The 23921-nt window shown below is 49.9% G+C and overlaps 10 protein-coding genes across 10 annotated transcripts; 6 read left to right on the forward strand and 4 right to left on the reverse strand.

Annotated features, from left to right (window-relative positions):
- Positions 1–20: 20 nt before the first annotated feature.
- Positions 21–1642, forward strand: ABOM_008141 (putative MFS transporter; the record flags this gene model as incomplete). Its single annotated transcript, XM_022535270.1, has 3 exons — positions 21–228; positions 275–337; positions 384–1642. Coding segments are annotated over 3 exons (1530 nt in total), but the record flags the coding sequence as incomplete, so codon positions are not given.
- Positions 1643–2830: 1188 nt separating this feature from the next.
- ABOM_008142 (thiamine pyrophosphate-binding protein) lies at positions 2831–4640 on the reverse strand (the record flags this gene model as incomplete). Its single annotated transcript, XM_022535271.1, has 2 exons — positions 2831–4515; positions 4565–4640. 2 exons carry the CDS (start codon positions 4638–4640, stop codon positions 2831–2833), a joined length of 1761 nt encoding a protein of 586 aa, XP_022386443.1.
- A 653-nt stretch (positions 4641–5293) lies between these two features.
- Positions 5294–5767, forward strand: ABOM_008143 (alpha-acetolactate decarboxylase; the record flags this gene model as incomplete). The annotated part of the gene is made up of 1 exon (XM_022535272.1): positions 5294–5767. The coding sequence occupies one exon, from the start codon at positions 5294–5296 to the stop codon at positions 5765–5767; it is 474 nt and encodes a 157-aa protein (XP_022386444.1).
- An 829-nt stretch (positions 5768–6596) lies between these two features.
- Positions 6597–7835, forward strand: ABOM_008144 (zinc-dependent alcohol dehydrogenase family protein; the record flags this gene model as incomplete). Its single annotated transcript, XM_022535273.1, has 3 exons — positions 6597–6771; positions 6831–7277; positions 7366–7835. Coding segments are annotated over 3 exons (1092 nt in total), but the record flags the coding sequence as incomplete, so codon positions are not given.
- Positions 7836–10043: 2208 nt separating this feature from the next.
- On the forward strand, positions 10044–10640 carry ABOM_008145 (cupin domain-containing protein; the record flags this gene model as incomplete). Its single annotated transcript, XM_022535274.1, has 1 exon — positions 10044–10640. One exon carries the CDS (start codon positions 10044–10046, stop codon positions 10638–10640), a length of 597 nt encoding a protein of 198 aa, XP_022386449.1.
- A 718-nt stretch (positions 10641–11358) lies between these two features.
- ABOM_008146 (uncharacterized protein) lies at positions 11359–12390 on the reverse strand (the record flags this gene model as incomplete). Its single annotated transcript, XM_022535275.1, has 1 exon — positions 11359–12390. The coding sequence occupies one exon, from the start codon at positions 12388–12390 to the stop codon at positions 11359–11361; it is 1032 nt and encodes a 343-aa protein (XP_022386446.1).
- A 2381-nt stretch (positions 12391–14771) lies between these two features.
- Positions 14772–16805, forward strand: ABOM_008147 (sulfatase family protein; the record flags this gene model as incomplete). The annotated part of the gene is made up of 5 exons (XM_022535276.1): positions 14772–14903; positions 14997–15849; positions 15913–16130; positions 16195–16356; positions 16413–16805. 5 exons carry the CDS (start codon positions 14772–14774, stop codon positions 16803–16805), a joined length of 1758 nt encoding a protein of 585 aa, XP_022386447.1.
- Positions 16806–18137: 1332 nt separating this feature from the next.
- Positions 18138–20442, reverse strand: ABOM_008148 (Hsp70 family protein; the record flags this gene model as incomplete). Its single annotated transcript, XM_022535277.1, has 9 exons — positions 18138–18515; positions 18649–18796; positions 18859–18992; positions 19049–19151; positions 19218–19479; positions 19538–19610; positions 19664–19708; positions 19770–20284; positions 20355–20442. The coding sequence occupies 9 exons, from the start codon at positions 20440–20442 to the stop codon at positions 18138–18140; spliced, it is 1746 nt and encodes a 581-aa protein (XP_022386450.1).
- A 394-nt stretch (positions 20443–20836) lies between these two features.
- On the forward strand, positions 20837–22248 carry ABOM_008149 (uncharacterized protein; the record flags this gene model as incomplete). Its single annotated transcript, XM_022535278.1, has 2 exons — positions 20837–21803; positions 21857–22248. The coding sequence occupies 2 exons, from the start codon at positions 20837–20839 to the stop codon at positions 22246–22248; spliced, it is 1359 nt and encodes a 452-aa protein (XP_022386451.1).
- Positions 22249–22488: 240 nt separating this feature from the next.
- On the reverse strand, positions 22489–23346 carry ABOM_008150 (uncharacterized protein; the record flags this gene model as incomplete). Its single annotated transcript, XM_022535279.1, has 1 exon — positions 22489–23346. The coding sequence occupies one exon, from the start codon at positions 23344–23346 to the stop codon at positions 22489–22491; it is 858 nt and encodes a 285-aa protein (XP_022386486.1).
- Between the last annotated feature and the right edge of the window lie 575 nt (positions 23347–23921).

Below are 23921 nucleotides of genomic sequence, written 5' to 3' on the forward strand. Positions count from 1 at the left end.
GGACCATGGTGTCGCACAGTGTCCCTCCATCCGACCTGGAGCGACATGATACGTTCAAGTCCGCGGGACGGAAGGCTTCCCTGGATGACCATGACACTAACAAGTTGGGTGCCTTTGCATCTGCTCCAGGCGTAGTCGAAGATGTAGTCAGAGTGGTTGATCACAAGGCTGAACGAGCCTTGTGTCGACGGTTTGACCTGCGATTGCTTCCTATCTTGGCCGTTATGTGTAAGCGTGGCCCAGACTTTGATGAAGCTCCATACTGACGAATTAGATCTGTTCAATGCTTTGGATAAAGGAAACTTGGGAAATGCCGAGACGGATGGAATGAGCGAAGGTAAGCCCCAACTCGAAGACGGGGCTGTCTTAAACTAATTGAGTAGATCTCAACTTCAAACCGAACGAATACAACCTCCTCTTGTCTATCTTCTTCGTCCCATATGTCATTTTTGCGCCCCCGTTCGCGATGTTGGGCAAACGATACAGTCCTGCCAGAGTGCTACCCGTTCTCATGTTCAGCTTTGGCTCTTTCACTCTCCTCTCGTCTGCGACCAAGAATTTTGGTGGGATGTTCGCACTCCGGTGGTTCCTAGGAATGTCCGAGGCGGCATTTTTCCCGCTGGTGATCTACTACCTGACGACCTTTTACCGTCGCGGCGAGCTTGCCAGACGCCTAGCGATCTTCTACGCGGCGTCCAATATCGCCAATGCCTTCTCCGGCTTGATCGCATTCGGCGTGTTCCAAATCAAAAATTCCACCATTCCCAACTGGCGCTATCTCTTCATCATCGAGGGCAGCGTCACGGTACTCTTCTCGATATTTGCATTCTGGTATCTGCCCCGCAGCGCAGCGCAAGCCAAGTTTCTCTCCGAGGACGAGAAAGCCCTTGCCCTGCATCGCATCCAGGTCGATTCCAGCGCGGTAGTGAACGAAGAATTCCGCCTCCGCGACGCCCTAGGCATCTTCAAGCACTTCAGCACTTACGCGTTTCTGGGGATTGAAATCTGCCTCGGAGTCCCCATCCAGGGTGTCGCCCTGTTCTTGCCCCAGATTGTCCAGCGACTCGGCTACAGCACCGTCAAGACAAACCTCTACACAGTCGCGCCCAACGTCACCGGCGCCGTCATGCTCCTGATCCTGGCGTTCTGCTCCGACGCAGCCCGTCTCCGCTCGCCTTTCATCGTACTCGGCTTTCTGCTCACCTTTGCCGGGTTCATGATCTACGCGTCCATCGACGACGTCCAGGCTCAGATCCGCGTCGCGTATTTCGCGACTTTCATGATGACATGGGGTACTTCCGCCCCGTCTGTGCTACTGAGTACATGGTACAACAATAACATCGCGCACGAAGGTCGTCGCGTGCTGCTGACCAGCATTGGCGTGCCGCTGGCCAATCTGATGGGTCTGGTGAGCAGCAATGTCTTTCGCAGCCAGGATAAGCCCAAGTACATGCCGGCATTGATCACGGTCGGGGCGTTCGGGGCCACTGGCGCCGCGTTGGCCGGGTGCTTGGGGGCTTACATGTGGTTTGATAATAAGAGGCGCGACCGCCGGGATGGAGTCACGATCCGCGCGCAGGATGTGCCCACCGAGCGGTTGAGGGATGGCCCAGCGAGTCGGGAGTTCCGGTGGTTTCTTTGATGGTTTGCTTTGTGGTCATGGAAATTGCTACTTGACATGGTTTAGCGTTGATTTCTATGAATCTTCCCGTCTTGCTGTTGTTGAAATTGTATTTCTAAGCGCAGTCGTTGAGGTCAATAGTTTCTACTGTGCTTTTAAACGAGTCTTTACGAGGTACTGGAGTTCGAAGAAGTGTCTTTTTTAGCTGCTATCGAGGCAGGTTTCCCAGCACATCGTGAATATACAACAGCGCAGGCACGTGATTTGGCATCCATTCATATATGTGCAACTGGCGGGCTTCTCAGATTGTAAGGATTTACACTAATTCAAGGGTGCTCTGAGATAAACTTCGTGCCCAGCTGACTGGATAGAAACGTCTATCATGTATATGTATACGTCAATTGTGCCAGGCGTGCGACAGCCCTGGCGTTGGGAAGGAATCCACCCAGCGATGTAGTCATGTCGTACGAAAGCAAGGGGGCAATGACGATAATAAAAGACTCTCCACGAGGAGAGAATCTCGATTATGCTATGTAGGATATCCCTCGACTCCTCTACCCCCCACGTCTCCAGCTTCCACCGCCATTTCTCCGCATGTAACGTGGGGAACCTCATCCCCGGATCTGCAGAATCCGGAGAATGTGGACCTGCTCCTCTCACCCACCGAGTCGTATTCCTACCCAGTACTAGTATTACTAGTATTACCTTGAAGCGGGATGTTACCGTGGCACTGGTCGGTGTGATACAACGTCAAGATTATGTATCTCATTCCTTCTCGTGACCTGTCGACTTTAGACTCCTTCCGAATATGTTTAACCTCGGCTATCCACCGATCCAACTTGCGTCTATCTTGGCCCGCGTCCTCCTTTAATTGGTAACCCCCTGCACCAAAAAGAAAAAAAATTCACCTACTCTCTGCTCTACGTCATCTGACATATAGATTAGGTTGGATCCGTTCCATTCACTGAACCGATTTGGAAACTTCTGTGTTGGGTTACTGGTGCATCTGGGAACACCCGGCGGGAATAGTGACAAATTCCATGCACGGATGAGCCCACAGATAGTTACCCTGTACGAGGACACGGATCTATGTTACGTTGATGCGATGCACATGGGTCAATTTGAGGAATGACTAAATTAAAATTTGCGGATGTTCAACGCATCCAATGGACTACATATTAAATCTCGAGCTAACGTGCAGAATCAGAATCACGCCCATGCCACAGTGTCCATCGGCGTCCCATTGGGCGCGATCGAATCCATTTCAAGCTGGCTGATGGCCACATCCAGCAATGCCGGCCCGCGACAGCGTAACAACCAGTAGATAGCGTGCGGGAGTTCTTCAACCCGATCGCAGCGTTGGCCCTGACAGCCCATGCTCCGGGCGATGCGATCAAAGTCGGGACCCATCTGGGAATCACAGCAGGCCTTCGCACCGTACTCGCTCTGCAAGTGAGACAAAATGGCGTGATGCCCGTTGTTGAACACGATCACCTTGATCTGGATCTGATGCAGCAACGCGGTCATGAGCTCTTCCATCGTGGTGCAAAACGAAGCATCCCCGTCCACTGCAATGACTTGTTGGTCGGGGAGAGCTAGCTTGGCTCCGATCGCAGCCGGTACGCCAAATCCCATCGTGGTCAGGCTGCCCGAGGTGATCAGGGAATGGGGATGGGTGCACCGGAAGTGTTGGGATGTCCACATTTGGTTCTGGCCGACGCTGGTGGTCACAGTGATGGTGCTCTTCATGGGAGTGGTTTGGCGGTTGAGCTCAGCCACGACCTGTTGGGGCCGCGGGCGATGTTTCGAGCGACTGAGAGGTTCTTCGAAGGTATATAGCCGTTTCCAACGCTGGATCTGATCCAACCATGCAACGCGATCCCCCACGGGGGTTAAGAGGGACAGTAGAACGGGTAAGGTCTCGGACAGGTCGCCGAGAATGATTTCTGTCGGTTGGATGACTTTCCCAAGTTTACTGGCGTCGATGTCAAAGTGTACAATGCCTCTTCCTCCGCCCTCCCTGTCCAGGGCTTTCGGAGCAAACCCGTCGGCATTACCCACTACGCGCTCGTCCAATCGAGCCCCGATCACGATAAGTAGGTCGGCATTTTGGATCGCGCAATTGGCATACGGAGCGCCATGGGTCCCAATCATGTGCAAGGCCTCTTCGCGGGTTTCGTCGAAGGAACCCAGACCGAGTAGGGTAGTGGCCACGGGAATCTGAGCCTTTTCAGCGAGTTTGGACAATAGCTTACACCCCCGCGCCGAAGCGAGGACCCCCTTTCCAGCACAGATCACTGGGTGCCTGGATTGATTAATCATGCCAGCGACATGGACAATCCTCTCATACAGATAGCGAGCGTCGGCTATCGGCGAGACCGCGCTGCACACTTTCCCGTGCACTTTCTCGACCATCGGCGATACGCTCGGTAACGCCTCTAGGGCCTGCGAGTCAAAGACCGCTTCCCCGATTTCAGGCGGTATGTCCAAGAGGGCTGGTCCGGGTATTTTCCCCGTGGCATGATGGAATACCGCGTCAATCGCACCGGGCAACTCGCTCAGTCGCTGTACACGCGCACGCCACTTCATACATGCTCCTATCCGCTCGATCGATTTTCCCTCCTGGGGGGCGTTGGTTTTGGGAGCGGCAGGGACCTGGCCACGGATCACCACCACAGGCGTTCCATCCAGAAGGCTATCCAATATCGGGCTGATGACGTTGGAGCTACTGGAGTCGGTGCTCACGAAGACGACACCCAGTCTCCGAGTTGCCTTTGCGTAGCCCTCGGCCATGTGGCCGGCACCTCGTTCATGGCGCGCGGGAACCACACGAATGACAGGAGACTTGTAAACATCACGGAATAATGCTAGTGCCCCTGCCTTGGGGTGTCCAACTAGGGTGCGTATTAGATGGGGCTAATATGTCTTCAACAAGTCACTTACAGACGTGGTCCACACCGTGGTCGATGAGACGTCGGTGGAGGATCTCTCCGCCCGTCAATCCTAGAAGGTCCTCCATGTCACAAGTAGTAGTTCATTACGTAGAATCAAATCTGGACCGAGAAGAGCACAGGGGATGTGCAAGGGTCACACGGGCTGCTTATATGGTGGACATGGCAGAGCAGGGCGACTCCTGCAGCGCTCTATTGGGGAACTACTGTAGACAGACAGTGGTGTACGGCTGCGCCGGTATGCCCGAGAACAAACGAGGACTTAATAATAATAATAACAGCAATAATAATAGCCACGGTCTCCACTCGGCGGAGATCAAGTTGTGAAGCTCCCTCCCCAAACGGGTAACAGCCTCGCGGGCGGTATCTCACAAGTCTTACCCAATCGGTCCCGATGGCGTTGCCACTATGCAGACAAGAGTTTTATATGCCTCCAGAATAACCAGGAATTCCTACGGACTCTTCACCGCTATCCCTTGCAGTGTGCATGAACCTCCCCTTGGTTGTTGTCAATCCTCGGTCGGGTTCTTATGCAGGGTTTGGCGGGTCACCTGGCCCACTCGCTCTGCCAACTACTAGTACTTCGCATGGTGACCATGAATATTCTTGGAAGCGTTGCCCATTTAAATAGAGGAATACACTGCTCGATGGCCATGGATATTACTTTACTCCAGAGAATCGATCGCGCAACGTGGGAGCAATCGATACCTTCCCATACACCATGATCACCCAATTCAAACCAACCCTGATCAAGAGCCTCCCCTCGCTGGCCATGCCAACCTTGCACACGGCACTCGCCCCTATTCTCCCTTTGAAACAGAACTCTTTTCTTTCAGTTCGGGTGGATGCTGTGTTCAATCAGGTGGCTTTCCGACTTATGCCCGCGCCGCCCAGAGAAAGGTCCCCGCTATCCGACTTGTCGAAACGCCCGCAACTGCAATCCGTCCACAATGTGCGGGGCCTTCTCTTTGGGTTCTGGTCACCTGGCTGTAGCAATGGCTTCAATGGCGCAGGATTTCACTTGCATTTCATCTCTGACGATCGTACCGCCGGAGGACACGTCACAGGGTTCGACGCCTGGGATGTGAAGCTCTCCGCCGGGGTGCTTAAGGAGTACGGGGCTAAGTTACCCCAGGATGAGGACTTTCTTGAAGTCCCAATTCGGCATTACGAGGAAGATCAAAACCTTCACTGAAGGGTATTGAGGGGGTGTGGTTACAAGTCTCCTTTTTGCAGTTGTGAAAGCCCGACTGACAAAAATTGATATGTTACATCCCCAAGCCACATTATCTTGAATGCCAATTGGAATACAGCTAACAGAGATCAGCATAGCACTTGTGTTCCTTCAACATACGCGATATACTGTGAGAGGGTGGGTGCGGTGGGGATCGTTTAGTGGAATTGGGGGATGTTTTGCCAAGTAGTTCTGTTACCGGATTCTATGGAATGGCTGATTTTGAAGCAAATCAGTGGATTGCTTTAAAAGCACACCTATTCTGCAGATATCTGGTGGTCTAAATACGCATAGCTTGCATGATGAAATCAAACCTCCTAAGATAGGTTAGGATAGTCATCTCGCATAAGGCCCGGCGGCCTCAGATCTTAACCTTTCTAGGAAGTGGTACGGGGCAGCCAGGTTGTTTGTCACCTTGGCGTTCGGCCGCTTTAAACGATCACCCTCTCGTAATATTATGCGTTCTCTTGTGTGTTGGCCCCGCAGAAGGATCAACCGATACGGTCTCATCGCTCTTGACCTGCGAATATACACACCACACATGACCGTGCCGACCATCGCAATCCAATCAACCATATTCTCCAACGCCACGTCCTCTCCAAAATGCCATGCCGTACGGCGGATCGCGGCGATGGATCTCGGCATTCTTCGCAGTGGGGCACTCCGCCAACGGTGACGTCGGGACATTATTAATCGTCTCCAAAGCTTTTCTCCAAAGAGAGAATCTCCAAGCGTCTCCCCCCCAAAGATCGAGGTTGAAATTTCCCTGCAGTTGCACGTTTGTCGCAGATTTCTGCAGATTTCTGCAGCCAGAAAACCAGCAATGGCACCAATCAAGCAGTGGACGACTACCTTGAAGGGACTCGACTCCCTCAAACTGACAGAAGCCCCCAAGCCTGCCCCGGGCCAGGGCGAAGTCCTCGTTGAGATCCACGCCGTGTCGCTGAATTACCGCGACGTAGAGGGTACGGTTAGCGCATCCACCAGCCGGGGTTAGAATCGTGTATCTAACACGGTCAATCAGTAACGAATGGCGAGTACACCCACCACAAGTCCGTCGGACAAGAAACCAGCATTGTGCCATGCTCCGACATGTGCGGCGTGATCGCGCAGGTTGGAGAGAATGTCAGCGCGTGGAAAGTCGGCGATCGCGTTCTCTCGACCTTCCTCCCAGACCACCAGACCGGCCAAGTTACGGAAAAGGACCTGTCGCGGGGATTGGGCCTACCCCTCGACGGTGTCTTAGCCGAGTACCGCGTCTTCCCGGAGCATACGCTGGTCAAAGCGCCGAGTTACATGAGCGATGAGCAGGCCGCCACGCTTCCAATTGCAGTCGTGACGGCATGGATGGCGATCAACGGCATGCGGCCTATGGGACAGAACGGAGGACACGGAGAATATATCCTGCTGCAGGGAACGGGCGGTGTCTCGATTTCCGGGCTGCAGATCGGAAAGGCTGCCGGTGCCAAGGGTTCGTTTCCTCTTTCTTCTTTTATTCTTGCACTAGTCCGATGCCTTCGGTTGCAAGAAGAATGAATCCTTAGCTAACATATGCCCAGTGATCATCACCTCCTCCTCCGACTCCAAGCTCTCCCAGGCCAAGGCACTCGGCGCCGACTACACAATCAACTATCGCACCCACCCCAACTGGGAAGAAGAGGTAATGCGTCTCACCAACGGCCACGGCGCAGACATCATCCTGGAGGTCGGTGGCGCCCAGACCTTGAGGAAGAGCTTTGACTCCGTCGCCTTTGGTGGCTTGATCAACTGCATCGGGTACGTCTCCGGCAAGATGGACGCGCCGGATGACCGCACCAATGTGAACCTGCTGGCGCTGCGGAGGAACGTCACGCTGAAGGGCGCCATCAACGGGCCCAAGGATCGCTTCGAGGAAGTGGTGAAGTTTTATGAGAAACATCAGATTCAGCCTGTTGTCAATAAGGTGTTCTCGTTTGATGAGGCCAACGAGGCGTTTAAGTTTTTGGAGAGTGGGAGTCATTTTGGGAAGGTTGTTGTGAGGGTCAAGTAGAAAGGTATACATGGAGGCATAGAGATGAATATAGATTAATTTAAATAAGCGATGCAGTCTTTTTCGTCTCGTCCCCTTAGGATTCGCCCCGCTGCTTAATCAACCCCTACCATCAACCCTCCAATCCCTGGTTCTAGATTGGCCTATATCTACTAGCTAACCCACCAGGGATCTAGTATTATCGTGTCCTATCTAACACTTCCCACTCCAAGTGGACCGGATCCAGCATCCCGTTCTAGTCCCCTTGTTATGGTTGTGAAATCTCATTCAGCTGGCCCTCATTACCAATTCATCTCAAATTCTATACCCCTTTCTAGGGTTTTATCAAGACATATCACACCAAGAGTCCCTACACCTTTCACAGAATACGACCTTGATCTCCAACAAAATGTCACCGAATCGGATGTCCACATAACCCAAAAAGCCTCCAGCTCTTTCTGGCAAAAGAGTGTCCAACCTCATTCTACACTATGCTCCATCCGCTCGACCAGCTTTGATCTTGGATCTGTCGATTGTGTAGGCTCACCGACTAAGCTGGTGCCTTTGCTTTGCGTCAGTAGGCCGGCTACCCTTTGTCAAGGCTGAGCAAGAGTGATCCCCAGACCCGTTCTCTTTGGATCTGTCTGTGTCCATTTTCAACAATTTTCATACTTTGTAATATTTTGATGTTCATCGTCCAGCGGCTGAAGTCGAAGGGTTGATCGCATGGTAGGGTTGCTTCAAGGGTTTCACGATCTCGAGTCTACCAGTCGATCACAGACCAATGAAGATCCAAGGAATCATTTTCCATTGACGATAGTGCCAGTTATGCATGCACTCTCGAAGAAGGTAAGGATGTGCGTTAGTGGGTCTGTCAATTTTCGACAGGTCCGAGGATAGATATACTTGAGGTCTTTTGTTTAGAAGCATATGGCAGCGAATTGGGTTAAGGTTGTCCTTCTCAGTGTCCTTTTTCAGGCGTCCTTACAGCCAGATAGTAAATCCCCAAATGCAGTCGAGGAACAGGGGTTTCGCAATTCCACTCTTAAGAAGAATACTATATAGGGTGGTGTACTAGGTAAGAAGACTTGTTCCTTATGCAGGTTTGACTTATTGTAAAGTATAAGAGAGAGAGACAGAAACGTGTAAATGTATATGTGACATATGATACGTTAAAGAAAAAAAATCTTCACCTAGCATGAAGGCACGCAATATGTAAGGAGCTATTTAATAGCCAGTCTAGATGGCGACTGGCGAAGATAATGGGGCCCGAATGACACCCACGGCAAAGGCCAAATTATTCTCATCGCAGCGTTTATCTGTGCAGGAAGCACGTGTCTGCGTCAACCCTTAACACTGACATGTACACCCATCTCGCGTAAAGGCAAAATCTTCAAGGATCAAAGTATTACCAATACTGGCTCTATTGCTGGATATAATAGTCTTTTCAAAACTGCTAGGACCCTGTTTTGGAGGACACCAGCACCCCGTTTTTAAAGGAGATCAGTACTCTATTATTAGAAACTATCAGCACTCTGTCTTTAGAAGTATATAGTAGTCGTGGCTTGGGTATTATAATCCATCATGAACTGAGGGGGCGTCATATACACACGCTACTACTGAGTTTGCTCAAAAAAAGGTGAGACTCTATGGCTGGCCTCGGGAATAGGACCTGGTTTTAGTAAAAAGGAAACTAGTTATACAGTTGTTCTGGCTCGATAATGGTACTACTATTTATGTGAAACAAGACAGGGACACTACTGAAACAATGAAAAAAGAGTCTGTATGCCCAACCACCAAGGAGCATTAGCTACGCTGTGCACAGCAGATATTTTATTTACCAGTTCTGAGACACAAATGAAACAGGACAAATCATTCCACCGGCATCATGATGAAGATCGGCACATTTGTCGCCAGAGATATTCTACGTTCCGCAACCCCTCACCACGTCACATCATGCAAAGCCACTTCATCTCAACAACACCGATTGGCCGATTTGGCATGGAAGCTGCACAAAAGAGTAAAAGATCGGTACACGAACCTGGGTTGGTTTAATAGCACTGAAAGTCCGCTGACTTCCGAACCCCTCCTCGTTCAAAACCTCTGGCTACACCTCAGCTCCTTCAAGGACGACTTAACCCTGACTACATAAGAAAACCTCAAAAACACTCAAATAAAGAATTTGAAAAGTCGAATAAAATTCTCGACGAGAACGACATAAGCTTCAAAATGTCCTCCGAGTCACACCATAACCCCCACAACACCCCGGCCCTCCCGAACTTCACCCGCTACATCACAACCCACGACGCCAACGGCACCGCGATAGTCCACAGCTCCACGGAAAGTGTCTTCAGAGAATATGACAGCGGCAGTTTCCGTTTCAATGTACCCTTCACAACCTCCGAATTCCCTGCTGAACTCAGCGGTGATGCCGATGTAGCCGCCCACGAGTCCTTGATAGCGTCTGGCAACCTGGGCCTGGTGAGCCCCAACGGGACCGTCTGCCGGGTTGTGGACTTTGCACCTATGAAATCGGGATCCAAGGGATTGATGCATCGGACACAAAGCTTGGATTTCGGGATTGTCCTGGAGGGATCAATTGAGATGTGGCTGGACTCGGGGGAGATGAAGCTGTTGAAGAAGGGTGATATTGCTGTGCAGAGAGGAACAATGCATGAATGGAGGAACCCCAGCGAGACGGAGTGGACTAGGATGGTCTTTGTGCTACAGGGTACCAAGCCATTAGTTGTTGGGGAGAAGGTGCTGAAGGAGGAGTTGGGGACTCAGACGGAGATCAAACCCAGTGCGACTGCAAGCAACCTGTGAGTGGTTCTGTGTTTTACTCTGACCTGGTGGACTACTGTGGAAATTTAGCCGGAAGGGTTATGTGTGAAAGTCTGCTAGATACTTGACTAGTTATAAAAGCCCGTGAGTTGGCTCCGTTTTCTGAATCCAATAATAATGTAGGCTGCGACGACAGACCTATTCATTCGCTTCAGAATGACCTATCTCCCTTTGCCAGGCCCCATTCATGTTTCTGTAGGGCAATGAGCCCGGCATATCAGCACTATCTGTGAATACTCACGGGACCCTGTGGTCGCGCTGCACCAGTCGGCGGATCACAGCCCCTTTCTGGTCTTTCTTACTTTATATCTAATTCTGGAACCGTCCATAAATTCGCAGATGTTATGGGAATAATAGTTTGTATTGTCGATATTTACCGCGGAAGGAATTCGTCTATATTGGATGTTGTCCATGTCTAGGACGGTTATCCATTGGGATGTGGATGGCGATTCTGTAGTTCTCGTCATAGGAGACCAAAGTCGAGTTTTCTAATGTAACAAGTGCTGCAGTATATCTATAAGGTATTGCGTTCCAGTGGACTGGCTGTTGATGTGACCGACGAACTGGGCCTCAGACATTGGCGACGCAACTGGGGTCTCGTTCCGAGTTGCAGTAGAAGTCTCACAGCGGTCGTCGAGATTTGTGATGGTCAAGCTATCCACAGTGGGGATGGTCTCCTCCAGGTCACTAAGCGTCACATTTAGCATTGACCCGGTGTTCCAAGCGTCGGACTAGGCTCGTTATCCCGTTTCGCATTGGCATTGCCGGCAGACCTCTGCAGGGGCCAGGCAGGCCAGTACCTCTGATGAACGTACATAGGTTGATTCTCTAACCATATGCGATTCACAGCCTGTTGCAGGGGGCCATCTTTGGTCTGTATAACCCTTTCGTTAGGCTCGTATTGAAAGAGAATCTTTCCCTTTGACGATAGGAAATCTCCTCCAGAGCGGTCATATTGGTATATGAGGGGCGGTACGCTCAGTCGAAGGAGCTGCTGGAGCTTCTGGCTAATGCCGCTGATCCTAGCTGTGTATGCTCTGTCATACAGATCATTTCGGGACGTTGACGGGTAGAAGATATAGGCAAATGGCTTATACTCGGCGGTGAATGCACCATTTGGCTGCGTAAACTGTGCCAGGCCTGGCATCCGTTCATTGCCCTCAGCCAGTGGTTTGAGGACAGTGTTTATAAACACGTTGTCCTCACTTGCCACCCATCTATTAGGTGGGATTTCTCTACCAAACGAGGGATTCTCCCAGATATGCGACATCCATATCCCCTTTTCTGAAACCACTACCACTGAAGCACATCCCCATAGGTCTCGCACGGCCATGTTGAAATTCTTGTTTCCTAACTCCTTGAACAGAGCCGATGACAGGCCCTGGTCATCCAGAGGTACCCAATCCGCTCTCATATATTGGCTCACCAAGAACGATTCGACATCTCCCTCGAAGTCCTCGTCCTCCGGCTTTGTCAGGACCCGCTTAGATAGTGACCTACTTTTTGCCCCGTTTTTAGGTGTCGAAAGTTTTGGTGGAGTGCTTAAGCTGAAGGCGCAAGAGGGACAGTTTGGCCCACAGAGCGATAGTGCTTTAGTGGGCGGCGATGAGTTCTTTAAGTGTGCACGACGTCCGATGGACCTCGAATGGCCGTCGGAAAGGCCGGGTAAAAGAGCGAAAATAAACCATAGAGCCACTAGCATGGTCCGGAGTGATCCAGGCAAAGATGCCATTTTAACTGGAGAAGAAAATAAAGGAGAAGAGAATAGGAGCCGTATGGATTCGCTTCACGTTGGCAAATCCTTCAAGACCCTCTGGTGCTCACAGATCATCTCAACCAGCGCGCCAATGATTCTTATATCTCCGAGATGTACAGCCTGCTACAAAAGGCAAAAGGTCTGATTTTGCCCATGTATTTGGAATTAATTATGTCGCATGGATACCAGGCCTTATGATAACAAAGGAATGTTTCTGGCGTATTTCAGGAACCTGAGGCAGTTGTGTGTTTCTGTTTAATTTGCGGCCCTTGGATGTGGATCTTGGAGAGAGCCCGCGAATAGGATCCGTCAACTGCTGTTAGTAACACTCACTACAGAGCGCCCGGATTGCCCGGCTCAAGTGTGCAAAATCCTGCCATAGTGCTGGATGTGGTGCTCCTTTGTTCGGTGATAGTATCGATAAAGGGAGCCTGAATAAAGACTCCCGGCAGAGCCTGCTCGGTTGTCTGACCTCGCACAGCTTTCGACCCTTAGTATCAGCTTCTTTCTTCGTTATAAATGCGCTGTAGAGACGTCACACAATGGCGAGTATCTCTCCAGCTCTCATTCAGTATTTCCGGCAATGTTACATATCTTAGGAGATCAAAGCGATATGTTTCACAGCCAGGACGCGTAGGTTATTATGAGAACATTTTGGCTGCTGTCAGATCACTGAGCCTAGAAGCCGTCTGGTATTGGCTCATCAGATCCCATTGATCGCTTGATTGCATGGCATGCCCGTTAAAAGCCGATGATTGAAGGTACCTGAGACGTTGTAGGATCGTGATAATAATCCCAGCGAGTCAAAATGATCTGTACCACTGCCCTTTCATAAACTACTCCGGAATATCTTTGTTCAGCACCACTTGGTTAATTTAAAGACTTCTGGGGGGTATAGTCCACTGGCTTCTGGTGCCGGGCATGAATCCTGACCACGGCGCACTGATGATAGTGAGAGAACATGGACGGAGTGTTCCAGAATCCATGGATGCAATGAACGTACCGAGGCCCCACTCAAATCAACATGATTTAAACATCAAGTCACACCTTCTTAGCAAATAGTTGTTTTGCAACTGCTTACGCGTACTGTTCCAGGTCAATATGAATAGCCTTTCTCTATTTGTCACCTGGCTTGATATGCTAGAATGAGAGAGGCCTGTTAGAGGGATTGCAGCTATGAATAAGGAATAGACTTACGTTGATGTGCTACCATTTTGATAATACGATTACCATTATATGTGACGAGACACGCTCATCACTCACTCGTTTGGTTGAGGTATAATGCGCTCTGTAGCACAATTGCGTGAATAAAGACACCCTAGTTGGGCCAGACTCTAGGTAAGTCGGTCATAATATTCCGATCAATTTCATTATCTGATTTTTCCGATGAAGTTCTTATGCTCATGCTAGGATTTTGACGCACTAAGGATGTCCACCTTCCCCTTACATTGTATCTTAACAGCCACTGGATATATATACAACCACATGCGATTGTCTGTAAAGGAAAGACCCAGTCGTGAGGCTAGCTTGCCACCGGCTTGCGTGAAGCTGATCAACGGCGTGTTGCAACCCTTGGCGGCAAAACTCCATTCCTGGTACTTTTTCTCTGCTTTAAAACTGCTATTCATCCGAGATATTGGGTAAGGCTGGCGCAGGGTATCATAGCTCATCAGCATGGTTGCAGCAAGAGCAGAGAAATGGCTTCCAAAGAGACATAGCTCTGAATGGCACCATGATCGACTCCCGCCCTACTCTATCAAGATAGATCAACAACCCTAAGCACGCTCACCACACTTGGGGTATGCTTTTCTATCTACCAAAGAAAAGGCTAAATCTGAAGACGTGATGCAGACCCACCATTATACCATTGCTTGTCCTCTAGCATCATCGGCCTCAAAATTTCGCAATTCAGCACAGTCTCCATAAACATCGACAACACCCCGTACTTTTCCCGGCAAAACGTAGATCTTTTCTATACTTCCGCGCTGATCGTCCTTTGACAGTCAGCATTTTCCCAGGAATTCTGCTTGCTTTCCGCCTTTTCCTTTAGGCTGCTCGACGATCCCCCGCTACGCGATGTTTTAGCGGATCATTGGGCAATTCCTCAGTCTCAATTCTTACGATGCAATACTGTGGGGTGATTGCACAAGATGCGCTACTCCAAAGAGTATGCTATGTGGAAACGGTGCGCGAGGTCATTGTTGGGGTTGTATGATGGAGAGAAGGAGATATAAATAATTCTACATTCTCGGGGCTTTGTGTCAGATAGGGAGCCTATCTCACCGTTTAGTCCACCACTTGAATCCGGTAGCTTCCTGTAGACGGAGAAAGCCAATTTGCCCCGTGTCTCAGCCACGATGAAGATCATGTTGGGAACGTGGCTGCTTTGGGGTCTTGCTACGGCCGCCAAACAGCCTAATATCCTTTTTATCCTGACGGATGACCAGGGCAAACTCGTCGGTGGCTTGGACCACATGCCTAAACTACAGGTGTGTATACACCTTAAACCTTTTGTTCTCCCTGCCTTCTAGCCCAAATTATACAGATAATAGCACGAAATGGGAGCTGACCCCAAACCATAGGAAAACCTCATTCAAAAAGGAGCAACATACCCCAAGCACTATTGCTCTGTAGCACTATGTTGCCCATCCAGAGCAAACCTCTGGACAGGTCGCATGCCACACAACACCAATATCACGGATGTTGGCCTACCGTACGGTGGATACCCCAAGGTAGTCAGCGCGGGGTGGAACGACAACTACCTACCAATTTGGATGCAAGAGGCCGGCTATGATACATATTATGTCGGCAAGCTGTGGAATTCACATACGGAGGACAACTACAACAAGCCTTACGCGAAGGGATTCAATGGCTCCGACTTCCTCCTCGACCCATGGACCTACCGGTACTACAATGCCAAAATGACTCGTAACGGGGAGAAGCCCGTCAGCTACGCCGGCCAATACTCGACAGATGTAATTAAAAACAAATCATTGGGCTTCCTGGACGAAGCGCTAGCGAACCCGGATCGGCCTTGGATGCTCACCATAGCTCCAAACGCGCCGCATTCGAACGGATCCCAGGATGCAGTGACGGGGGCGACTTGGTTTGGTGAGCCGGAATATGCGCCGCGCCATGCACAGCTCTTCAAGGATTATAAGATTCCCCGGGACGAGAGTTTCAACAAGATCATCGATGGGGCTGTTGGGTGGGTTGCTGACTTGCCGACGCTCACCCAGGAGGAAATTAACTATATAGATGAGTTTCAGCGGTGTCGACTGCGGGCGCTGCAGGCCGTTGATGAGATGATTGGGGAGCTCTTTGAGAAACTTGATAAGGCGGGTGTTCTTGATAATACATACATCTTCTTTTCGACGGATAATGGGTACCACATCGGGCAGCACGCCATGCAGCCAGGCAAGAACTGTGGATATGGTGAGTTCGCACGGTTATGATCGTCCCTGATCTTGAGATTGGAGATATGCTAACACCGCACAGAAACGGATATCAACATCCCTTTATTTGTTCGCGGTCCTGGTATCCCCCATAACCAAACAATTGAGGTCGTCACTAGCCACACTGACCTTGCACCCACTTTCCTGTCCATTGCAGGCACAACGAGAGATGGCCTAGATGGAAAGAAGATCCCGACTACCATCGATGCTGGCAACGCAGATAATAAGTCAGAGCATGTAGCGATTGAATACTGGGGAATTGTGAGCTCCTCCCTATGCCATCGTGGCTCTATTATGGCCAATAGGCTAACCAAAACATGTGCAGGCTGTTCCAGAAGGCATCTATGGCTATAAAAGCGACAATGACGGCCAGGCAGGCAATAGCTATAGAAACAACACCTACAAGGGACTTCGCCTTGTCTCGGACGACTACAGCGTTTACTATTCTGTCTGGTGCACCAATGACAAAGAATTCTATAATCTAAAGGTACCTAACCATAACTCAAACTATCCTTGCCTCATCTATACTAACTTACGAATTAGGACGACCCCCTTCAAACCACCAACTTGGCTTCGAACATCAGCGCCCACCAATCTTACACAATCGCCAGCCGTCACCTTGGCCAGATTATTCCCCGTCTTGATGCGTTGATGATGGTTCTGAAATCCTGCAATGGAGATTCCTGCCGCGAGCCATGGCGTCAGCTGCATCCGAAGGGCTACGTGAATAGCTTGGCCGATGCACTGGACTCGGGGTTTGATGCATTCTACGCTAACCAGCCGAAGGTGTCATTCTCGGAATGTAGCCTTGGTTATCATATTTATGCTGAAGGGCCACAGGAATTCAATATTTATGGAACTGGGTCAAATGGGAAGAGAAATAATGGACAATTTACCTCAGTAAAGCGATGGGGGTTGTTTGACGGGTGGCTATAAAGACTGCCTCTTTTTGAACCAAGGACTTGGACGATTGTTAGACATTGCCAGAATTACCCTGTCTTGGTACCACATAGCTGGATATAATTACGATCGCTTCTTAAGTCCGATGTTAATTGTGTAAATCGAACGTACGGGTTTATTAATCGACTTGCGTATCTTGAGAAGGGGCCGGCATTGTGTTAAATAACTATTGCTCATTAACTGAGCCTTCAAGACTCATGACCGTCATAAAGGACTCGACTAGAATGATTTTCGACCCTCTTGGGGATCCTATTCAAAAGAATAGCATAGCCCGGAGACTCTACCCGGATGCCTCATCTATAGGTATTATGGGTGATCAAGAAGGCGCTTCAGAACCTCAACAGGAACATGACGCCCAACCAGATAGCGGCACTCCTGTCACTATATGGTGAGGCTACCTCGAAATAATGCACCAACGCCTATATCTCTCTCTGTGCCATTCTCTGTGGGGTCACGTTCAATTAATCAAATATAGACACAAGATCAACCCCCCCCCCCCCTCCCCTTTTATTCAAGTTCTCATTTAGGAACACCAATGGACAGCGTGTCAAGACATCAGGCTCTGACGAAGAAGGTGCCATATCCCAGGGCTACTCATCCTTCATCCAAGCAATACCCCCCATAACCGGCACATAAATAGCACCGCTGGGTGAAACTAGGACATGTTGAAAGTTTTTATTGTAAACACCCAACCCCAGCGAGCTGCGAGCTGCTCCCAAACAATATTCCCATTATCAAAGTCCACAGTTATATAATAGACCCTAATACTGGCCCTGAACGCCTAACATTTACCTCAATAGCGCTGCTTTCTGCTGCGGCAAGCCCCTAAAACAGCGGTGGCACCTTGTCTTTAATGACACGCTCAAAGTCACCCATCTTTGACCATCTATACATCTTTCCAGAATACCGTACCACTTTGCCCCTGACAGGGTTGTAGACAATTTCCTTCAAGTAGCTCTTATGGCACTTCATCCGTTGCCAGCTCTTCTATGTCAGCTCTGCAGATGTGCTTGATTTCTGAGTCTGTGAGGCAGCTGGAGCTGGTATCACGTAGGGGTCATTTTGTTCCGGAGAAGCAGCCGCCTGCGTAGGGGAACTTGGCATCAGTCTGTGAAATGTATGTACATGGAGGCAAACTGTGCTTCCTTGTTGGTAGATCTGGTACACTGACAGATGATCAATTGTTTGCACCACGTTACAATGTAGAGTTGTGTATCTGTCACCATGCCTTTGTATTGCATGTATTCCTTTCTCAACAACCTTGGCTAATAAGATCATACATGCATCCGATTATACTTATCCAGGTATTTACTCCTCCAATTCTTCTGCAGCCATCCATTGCACTGCGATGGGTTCGTGTTTACCGCTGACAATCCTCTTATCCTTGGACCATAGCTGGAATGACAGGTCGGCAGGCCCGACCACAACCTTCACCTCGAACACAGTCCGCCAAAAGGCAGGCTTCATGCTGTACCAGTGTCGATTTTTTAGCTTCTTGTCGACGTCATCCACGGAAATATCAAGGCTGCAGACTTTTTGAGCGCCCTTTTCTCGCATGTTGTATGGGAGATTGTCAGCGGGCAGGGTTGACATGACGATCTGTACCTTCCAGTGATCATTCTCTCGACCTGGGTCCACCTTGAGCTGAAACTCTTTCGTTATGCCGGTGTATGGAATTGGGCAGCCCTAGATAATAAAAAGTTCTGTGTAAGCATAGACCGGTAAGCTTGCCATATGAAAGGTAGGCTCTTGCCTGAATTATGAGCCAGTCGATTTGATCCACAGCGAACATGTTGTTATCTCGAGGATCTAGACGCACTGGCTCTCCAACATGCTTCTTCGGGTCATAAAGTTTGTCGCACATAATCCCGTAGCTTACAGGAGCACATCTTGACCCAAATGTGACTACTCCGCGTTTAATCTGCTGAATCCGATCCAAAACAAGCCCGTGGACCACTACTAGTTGCCTATCAAGAGGGAAGCTAACATCAGCGCACTGGACCTATCTAGGACAACTCATTTCACTTACGGTTCATCTGCTAGAAGAATCTGCATGTTTTCAGCATTGGGGTGTTTATTATCGGCCGAGCTACCGAATCTGTCCATCAAACATCGTCTTATGTAAGGGGAGCTTCCAAAGCCCCCGGAGAGAACAAGATACGACTGCCTCGAGATAACCCATTAGCAGCTAGATTTCCATAGTAATTATAGATACGTACTATTTGGTCTCCTGGATATTTGGACTGCATCTTCTGGATATGCCCGTCCAGGAGCGTACACATCTTGTTCGCCATTATATCAAAACAATTTTTAAGCTCGTCCCTATACTTTTATTAGCTACCCATTATATGTACAAACTTTGATAGCGAGATTTAGGCAGATACTTACCATGCAATATGCATTTGGCCATTGTGAATTTCCGCCTCTGGCAAGTCTAGCATCGGCCCTAATGTTGGAACGTCGAGCTTCAACCACGGCGTCAATATAGCGTCCGTGCCAAAGGCACATTTCAATCTTTGGAAACGACCTGAAGTCATGATCCATGCTGCATCACTTGGTGAGAGCTCTAAATGGTCGTGAATTTTATCCAATCTTTGGCAAATCAGATGGTGGATTCTCCTATCAATAAAAACAGAGCCAATAGGTTGCCCTATTCTTTTGTTAGCACGGGCTAGTCAAGCACTGCCCGTATGCTAGGCGCGACATACCTTCAACGTGGCCCAGTTGCTCCAGTCTAGTTGGCTCACCTCGTGTTGAAATAAGCTTCAGGACATTCACATCCTAGATCTGAGATTAGAATACGACCATGAACGTTTGGTAATGGGCTAAACAACCGTCGTGCCTCCACCTGCATCGCAGACAAGAATCGTATCGTCCACCTGCAAAGCGCTGCATTAATCGGATGAACTGGAGATAATACTCTGGTCCATGATCACGTACCATGTAATGTTCATTTCCGGCATATACCGCCGCTGCTTCTGCCTCGGTTAGACCTATAAAAGCGCGGTGGCGCGGTGTCTTTGTGTTAATGACGCGCTCAAGAATCGCCCGTGTTTCCTCAACCATCCGTACGTCTTTCCATGTTGTTGGCACGCTGAAAAGAAATTCGACTTGGCGCGACCCAAAGTGCGGGATTGAGCTATTGAAGTGAGAGACCACGTGGTGATATATGCATAGGATGTAGTCCTGAAACCAGCGCTGGGCCTCCAGCCGAGTAGGACCTCCCTGATTTTCAGCTTGATACTGAGGCGCAAGGTGTAGCTTGAAGAACTCCTTGATATCTGAGCCCCTTATTTCTGGATCACACTTGAACCCCCAATTTTTAACATTGCCGGATTCAGGACAATATTCAATCGCGGTAGGCACTTTGTTTGCGAGCTCTCCGGGCAACCTTCCCGGCCAACGTTGTATTGTCTTTGGGGGTAACCATTCCGGGCCACAAGAATATGCAACCCCTATACAGAAGGCAATAGGTTGACGGTCAGTTTCTAGTATCCGGGTTGCATTAGGGTGTTCCGTGTATACCTGTAAAGGTCATCCCAAAATCAATGCCTACCACAATATCCGGCGCCCAGCATTCTGGAAGGCCGTCCACAACTTCTTTATCGGCCATTGTTAGAACTGCGAAAAATACAATTTTTACCAGTGTCGATAAATGGCTCAGAAACCCTTGCCTCGAGAAGGCTTTAGGTGGGTCGTGCTCTGGATTTGAATGGCTTCCCTATTCCCGACCCGACACTGCGCCACTTTTGTCCCCTGACAAGGGTATAAGCAATCCTTTTTATGTCAGCTCTGGCGCCAAATAAGCCAGAAGGATCCGTCACAATGCCATTTTACTAGCGGTAACCAGCTTGAATGTTACCAAAACCCCGACTTTTAGCGCCGCTGCCCTAGTTTGGCTCCACTCGCGACGCTTTAAATACACCAAAATGTCCGGTCGTGGACTGGGGGCGAACGAGCTTTTACTCCAAGCGCCCTAACTTGTCTTTGGAGCAAGCCATTCTGCAATGGACGACTTACTATGGGCTCGGCAGGAAGCAGCCCCAACCACGGCTTTGGCTACTACAACTTCTCTTCCACAGGCTGCCACACCCGCAATCCCCGACAGTTCCCTTGCCTCCTCAGCAGTCGCCAATCCTACCTCAAACCCAGGACCAAGCACTTCTTCAGATTCTACAAGTAGCTCCTTTAGTACTTTATCCATCGCCAGCTCTACTACGTCAGCTCTGCAGACGTCTTCTATTTCCGAGTCTAGCGGTATTGCCAGCACTTCATCCATCGCCAGCTCTACTACGTCAGCTCTGCAGACGTCCTCTATCTCCGAGTCTAGCGGTATTGCCAGCACTTCAAGTACTTCCGTCATACAACACGGGAGTAGCGGACTTAGCGGTGGTGGTCTTGCGGGCGCAATCGTAGGGTCTATTCTAGGGACCTTTATCTTGACACTACTGGGTGCTTTCGTCTTCTTTCGCCGTGGTAGACAGAATAAGTCCCGTCCAGAGACGACTGGATTGACATCCTCCCAGCCCACAAAAGGACTGGGACAGATATACTCTCAGCCCATTCATTCTTCACTACCGTCTGCGAACGGGACACAGCCTTCTCCTTCGGTCCCTGTCGAGGCGCAATATCTGGACTTATCCTCATATGTCCCACAACCGGCGGATGACGGTACGGTGTCTTCACGCATCCAAACCCTCTTTGACCAGGCCAGTCTTCACATCGATAACTACTATTCCACAAGCTTGAACCGGCTTCGATCGCCACAGGATGTTGTCCGTAACATCGAAACCTATGGCTCCCCTTTCTTGCCCGCTCCACTTGCCACGATGCTCTCGAAACCGCGGACAAAGAGGGCAGTGCTTACTCATGTCTTGGTGCGAACGTTGCTGCAGTCGATTCAACCAGGACACCAAGCGAAGTGCTTGCTCCCAGCGCCATACGCATCAGGCCCTCCAGTGAACACAGAGAACAGTAATAATTGGCCGCCTCTCCCTTTGAAATTCATTTAGCTGATAGCGTCACAGATGAAGCCCGTGCCATATTCGCCTGGCGCATGCTCACGACATATCTTCATAGCAAAAAGGGTTCTACCCAGGAGACAATCACCTTAACACCCCCCGAAGATGCAATCAAGTCATTGGTCGAGGACTTCTCGTCGACCTTTGCATCATACAGTGACTCCCAATTCCCAGATGCCGATCGGCTCGCGCAGTTGACCAGCGTACTCAGAGCAGCGTCCGACCTTGGGGCTTGGCTGTTCTCCCAACCGTGTACTTATGATTTCCGTTGGGATACCAGTTCGACTCCTCCAGACCATGTTATTGTCCTCCCGGCGGTGGTTAAGGTGTCTGATGAGCTAGGTCAGCGGTTGCTAGTACCTCAAATGTTGGTGGAAAGAACTGTTCAACGGGCTTAAAAACAACATATCATGATTGATCGACGAACTTGCTAATGGTAGTGTATACTTGGTTCAATTGTATACCGGGTATTCAGAGCCGACAACCTATTCATGTTTGATGATTTGCGCGCAGTAACCCCAAAGACAGCAGGAGAGATAGTTATTTTGTAATGTGATGCAGCTTATACTTCGCTGCAAAGAAACTAGGGTATACACGAAGCTAAAGAAACGTCCAACATGAAATGTAACAATTGCACTTCAAGCATTAGTATCAAACTCGCGCGAGATGCGAAGGACAGGCAGTTTGGTGTCAGCAATGGGGCCTCTCGACCGACGCCAAGCCAGCAAATCGTCCATCTCACAATCTAGGGCATCAGAACCCACCATGTTTTTCTCGGCAGGCTTACCCACGACAGTATGTAGCTTCGTGGAACTAGAAACCATGGTCTTCTCTTCTACCGGCCCCTCAACAACGCACTTAAACTCGTTTCCACCAGAACTTACCATGATTCCCCGAGCAGGGTCAGCAGGAATGACCTCCAACTCACTGACCTCGAGAGAAGCACTTGAAATGAGCCCAGCATCAAGCTCATATGTCCTCGGAGGCTTTGACAGTGAGGTATCCACCCGCTGAAGATAATTCAAAACCCCGATCAGGCTATGGTGACACGCCAGCAACCGATGAGACTTATTAATCGCTCGTTGACTATCCCGATATTTCCAGCGCAACTGTCTCCCCAGAGTGAGCTTCCCATTGCGAATCTCCTGCTCTATGCGGGTCGGCTCTAATAGCACGGCTATATCGTGTGTTGCATCGGCGCTGTCGGCGATCGTTGAGTCTATCCAGTTCGACTCGGCGGGATCTAACACCGGTGCTTTGAGCTGTCGCAGACGTTGTACCTCCTGGAGCTGTGTGCGGATATGGCTTGTTATTTTGAGGAGCTCGGCTGCTTGTTCGGTTGCGGAGGAGGACGGTTTGGGGGCCTGCAGGGGTACGGCCGATGTGGATGCGACTATTGATAACGGCTGCTCGAGCTGCGATGATGATTCGGATGGACTGAGGCTTGGGCGCCGTGGATGGAAGAAGAACCGTGGGCGTTTTGTCGAGAGTGCCATTGTTCGCTGATATTATAGGATTGGAACCTCGGGCTAGTTTGAGTTACTGGGCGTTTGTGTGGGTGGGGATAATAGATGGGTTCGAAGCACACCATGTGCAAGGTTAGACTGTTTTATTTTGTTTACCAGGTTCCCCTCCGTTATACGCTTTCTGGTATTAGGGCTTATTTTGGGATGAACAGGGATATAGCCTCCGCTCGGCTCGGGGATAGATACACTTGATGTTACCTTGCAGTCTAGGGGTTTTACCAATTGGCGCTGCCCCCTTGGGAGGCCCACTTTTCCTGCTTGCCATTGGGCTTTCCAGCTGTGGGCCCTATTACTAGTCTGACTCTTGAACCATGGGTATATTCCTCCATCCCTGACCTACGTCCCATGTTGTAATAAGTGCATGACTAGCCCTAAGTTATAAACCCCTTAGCTCCGTAACCAGACCGGGGTTTCCAGAAGGTTCATCGTATTTCAAATGTATTCTAGCCTTCCTGTCTGATTCAGCTACTTAATGGTTGAGATTTTACACTAGTGAAAATGGGTTCCTTGGCTCTGCGAATGGATACTGGAAACGAAACATTGTT

Source organism: Aspergillus bombycis, assembly GCF_001792695.1.
Source record: "Aspergillus bombycis strain NRRL26010 chromosome Unknown contig00083, whole genome shotgun sequence".
Classification (NCBI taxonomy): Eukaryota; Fungi; Ascomycota; class Eurotiomycetes; order Eurotiales; family Aspergillaceae; genus Aspergillus; species Aspergillus bombycis.